The sequence below is a fragment of the Varanus komodoensis genome, unplaced genomic scaffold, assembly GCF_004798865.1.
Source record: "Varanus komodoensis strain SLA01 unplaced genomic scaffold, ASM479886v1 scaffold26, whole genome shotgun sequence".
Classification (NCBI taxonomy): domain Eukaryota; kingdom Metazoa; phylum Chordata; class Lepidosauria; order Squamata; family Varanidae; genus Varanus; species Varanus komodoensis.
This window is the reverse complement of record NW_025335684.1, coordinates 3,609,615-3,613,629: the sequence shown is the minus strand read 5'-3', so window position 1 is coordinate 3,613,629 and position 4,015 is coordinate 3,609,615. Positions and strand designations below refer to the sequence as shown.

General features: G+C 52.4%; 1 protein-coding gene across 1 annotated transcript; it reads left to right on the top strand.

The window, feature by feature from the left end:
* Positions 1 to 626: 626 nt before the first annotated feature.
* Positions 627 to 2,115, top strand: LOC123025143 (gastrin/cholecystokinin type B receptor-like). Its single transcript, XM_044433653.1, has one exon. The coding sequence runs from the start codon at positions 862 to 864 to the stop codon at positions 2,113 to 2,115; it is 1,254 nt and encodes a 417-aa protein (XP_044289588.1). The 5' UTR covers positions 627 to 861.
* Positions 2,116 to 4,015: the final 1,900 nt, after the last annotated feature.

Below are 4,015 nucleotides of genomic sequence, written 5' to 3'. Positions count from 1 at the left end.
CGGAAGCTCTCCGGATGGTGAGCGCCAATCTGCGCATTTGCAAGAGCGCAAACACAGATAATCAGCAACATTATTGTAAGCTGTCCCGGGATGATTTTCATATAGGCCAGGGTAGAAATATTTTAAATAAATAAATGGTAAACTTAACATTTCAAGGCACAAAATCTGAAATTGACAGCGAAAATCAATTCCAGTAAAATATGCTAGATATGTTAAGGAGGCCACTGACATAAAGGCCAGGGAAATGTCATTGAATGTCTGGGAGCAGAGGGCAGCCTCAACCTGGCACCAAAAAGAAGATAGTGTGAGTGCCAGGTGGGCCTCAGTAAGGCAATCCTTCCCGAATTGCGGGGCCGCTGCTGAAGGCCGCCTCTTGCGTTGTTGCCCTCAGCGCCTCCCTCAAGATGGGCACCTGGAGGAAGGCCTTAAGGTGCCGATCTTAGCATCTGGGTGGATTCCAGGTGACCAAGTAAAGTCTACACAGGGGCCTAAACGTGCTGCGCTCCAGCTGTTTAAGGTTACAGTTCCATCATCCCCAGCCAGCATGGCCAGGGTTCAGGCTTTGTAGGAATTGCCTGCCCTTAGAATGAATAATGGTGGCCTAGGTGGACCAATAGTTAAAAGATAGCTTCCGACGTGGCCATCATACTATGGAACACTTTTTGGAGAAGACGCAGGGCTCTTGATCGATTGATTTGCTACCATGTCATAAAAGTTCTTAAAGCTGGAATAATCAGGTCCTGTCTTATTCGGACTTCTTGTCTCCTCCCAGGTCTGAAGACCTCCCTCCAAACCTGCTGTGGGAAAGGAAACTCTCCCACGGATAGCAAGCTGAGCCCATGTGCTAGAGACGGAATAACCATGAACGTCTCCTTCAGCTTCATGGTGATGGGTGGTCTACAGAAACTCTGGAAAGCAGAGAATCTCTCCTCCGCAGGAGGGTCAAACAGCAGCCAGGAGCTGGACTGGGAGGAACTGCAGAAGCTGCTCTTCCTGTTCGACAAGGAGCCTGCCACCATCTGCCTTGCCCTCATGTACCTGGTGTCCTTCGTGGTGGGCATTGTTGGCAACGTCATGTCACTCCGGATGCTCACCAGGAAGCGTGGCCACCGGATGCCCAGCCCGAGTGCCACCAAGAGCCTCCTGATAAACCTGGCCATTTGCGACCTGATGGTGGTGTGCGTGTGTATGCCCATCACGGTGGGCAACCTGATCTACAAAGCCTGGGTGTACGGGGACCTCCTGTGCAGGACCGTGCCCTTCATCCAGGCCATGGCGGTCTCGGCCAGCGTGCTCAGCCTCACGGTGATCAGCCTGAACCGGTACTACAGCGTGCACAACCCCCTCAACGCCAGGTCCTTCTTCACGCGCCGGAAGATCCTGAGCACCATCCTGGTGGTCTGGATCTTCTCCTCTGGGATCTGCATGCCCCTTATATTTATGAACAAGCGGGACGAGATCGGAGTGGTGCCAGGCCTCCCGCTGGTGTTCCCCATCTGCAGGGAGGTGTGGCCTCGGGAGAAGGTCAAGCAAGCCTACAGCTTCCTCCTCTTCTGCGCTCTCTACTGCCTGCCCGTCTTGTTCAACATGGTCATCTGCTGCTTGACCGTCCATCGGCTTTGGAGCCCCACCAGGCCGTTGAGAGTCGGCGGCGCCTTGAACCAGGCCTTGCCAGCTTCCAGGCTGAAGGTCCGCAAGAAGGTGGCCCAGATGGTGGTGGCCTTGGTGCTGCTCTTCGCCCTCTCCTGGCTGCCCATTTACACGATGGACATCTGGATCGAGTTCAACAGCCCCAAGTCCTTGCAGGATGCCACTCCATCCCCCTGGATCCTGCAGCTCCGACCTTTCGCTCAGTGGCTCAGCCTCACCAACTCCAGCCTCAATCCCATCTGCTACTGCTTCGTTGGCAACCTTTACCGGTCAGCCAAGGAAATAAAGAACAGGTACCACAAGAAGATGGTCTCTTTTCTCAGCTCCTCCCTCTCTGAAAATGGCTTGCCCTCCCCTCTTCCTGAGCTGCTGTCCTACAGGTCTCCTGCCACCACGGAGTCCGGCCCTGCGGTGGCCACTGGGAAGAGGCACAAGAAGATCCGCGGCCCACGAACGCAAGTGTGAGGCAGCCCGGGGGCCGCTCCCAGCACATCTGCACACCACCTCTTGCTCACCCGCTCTTTCCCAGAAGCGGCGAAGGGGGAGTCATTTTTCAGGAGCTCTTCGTGGCACCCCCCACAGGCACGCCTCCAAGGACAATCCATCATCGCACCCCCAGGAGATGCCATGAAGAACGGCCGAGAGTTTTGCTTGGTTTGTATTCAGAACTCATCAAAATGTGCAAATTTCTTCCCAGAAACGACTCGCGCTTAAAACAATCAAATGTGAGACAAAATGAAGCAGACAGATGACCGACTGATTGGATAAAAGGCAGCTCCACAGTAAGCTCCACAGAACTTAGCCACGCTCGCCCTCGATTGTCTAAGTTCAGCCCATAAAACACATTGTGCTTCAGACAGTGGAGAGAGCGACCTTGCAAAGACGTGTGACTGTTTAAGCAGCTCCAGTGAAGCGGGAGGCCCTCAGGGAAAGCCACCGTCAGCTTTCACTTGATCTGGAGTAAAGCATGCAAGATGGGCCTTGTTGCTCCGAGAAGGAGGCCCCACGCTTCTCCAGGTTCCTCCTGAACTCCACCACTGCTCAAAGCAACGTATCTACTGGACACGACCCTACCACACTGAGCAAAATAAGTCAAAGCAAGAAGGGCACCATTTGTTAGTTGGTCTTTCTCCGACCTCCAGTTTTTAGAAAAGGGGGAGATGGTAGCAAAAGAGGCAAGGAAGGGGAGACCTGGCAGAGGTCTGCAAAATTATGTGTGGACAAAGCAGATGGGTGTCACCTGTTGAAGCAGATTGGCAGAAAATTCAGGACAGAGAGAAGGAAGCTCACACACAGAGTTAAACCATGGGATTCACTGCCACCAAATCCGCAGGGGACTACCAACTTGGCTGGCTTTAGGAAGGAAGCGTACAGATTCAGGGAGGAGGGAACAATCCATGGCTACTGGTCTTGATAGCTACGTGTCCCCTCCAGGATTGGAGGGAGTTACTGGGGAACTTGGGCCCGGGAGTGCCGCTGTACTCCCACCTTGCTTGCGGGATCTCACGGACAGGGGGCTGGTCTTTGTGCGAACAGAATGCTGGGCTACCTGGATCTTGGTCTGATCCAGAAGGGCTTTTCTGAAACTCTTAAATGTTGATCTGCAAGAGCAAAATGAGACCAAGCAGTGTGCAGACAAGGCTGCGTGGCTGTTGTCTCAGTCAAGTTGACCCACCTCAGGATCAGCTAGAGACTAAACTCTCTGTCCTGCAACCAACTGGACCACAATCTTTTCAGCTGTTGTCCAACCATCTGGAGGGCTCCAGGTTAGGGAAGACTGCTGGTGAGCTACTCACTGGTTTCCTTCCTGGAGAGCTGGAAAGGGTACGGTGGAATTGCCTAAATCAAGGGAGGTGAAAGAGCCGCTCCGGGGAAGGGGAATAACACTCACACTCTCCCCTGCGATTTCAGGGCCTCGACATCTTTCCATGAGCTAAATCAGAACCCTACAGTCTTGGCTTCCACCTCCATTTCTTCCAACACCCTGGACTTTCTCAATCACTCAGATCCCTGCAGATGCAAATTTGCACTTGGAAGTGCAAACGCTTTCTCAGCAGTGACAAGCCCCAGCTGCATGAAAGGAGAATGTTAAAAGTGGGGTGGGAAGACAGTGCTTTGTAGCTGAATAAAAATCAGAACCCACTTGCTCCCGCTGTGATATTTCTCTCAAGAGAAGGGCCTCAAAGTGCTTTTTTCTCCTACAAAGGAGACAGAGCTTCACATGTGTGGGGATTTGATGGTCTGTTTTTAAGCGAATCTAAGGAAAACTACAGAGTGATCAAGGTTCTCCTCCATTTTTTTCACTTTCATCTGAGTAAACATTATTTCTATTTCATCTCAAGGGTTGGCTTCAGTGGGAAAATTA

Bases quoted from the DNA above. Each gene is read 5' to 3' on its own strand.
- LOC123025143 (XM_044433653.1), top strand. From the start codon at position 862: ATGAACGTCTCCTTCAGCTTCATGGTGATGGGTGGTCTACAGAAACTC.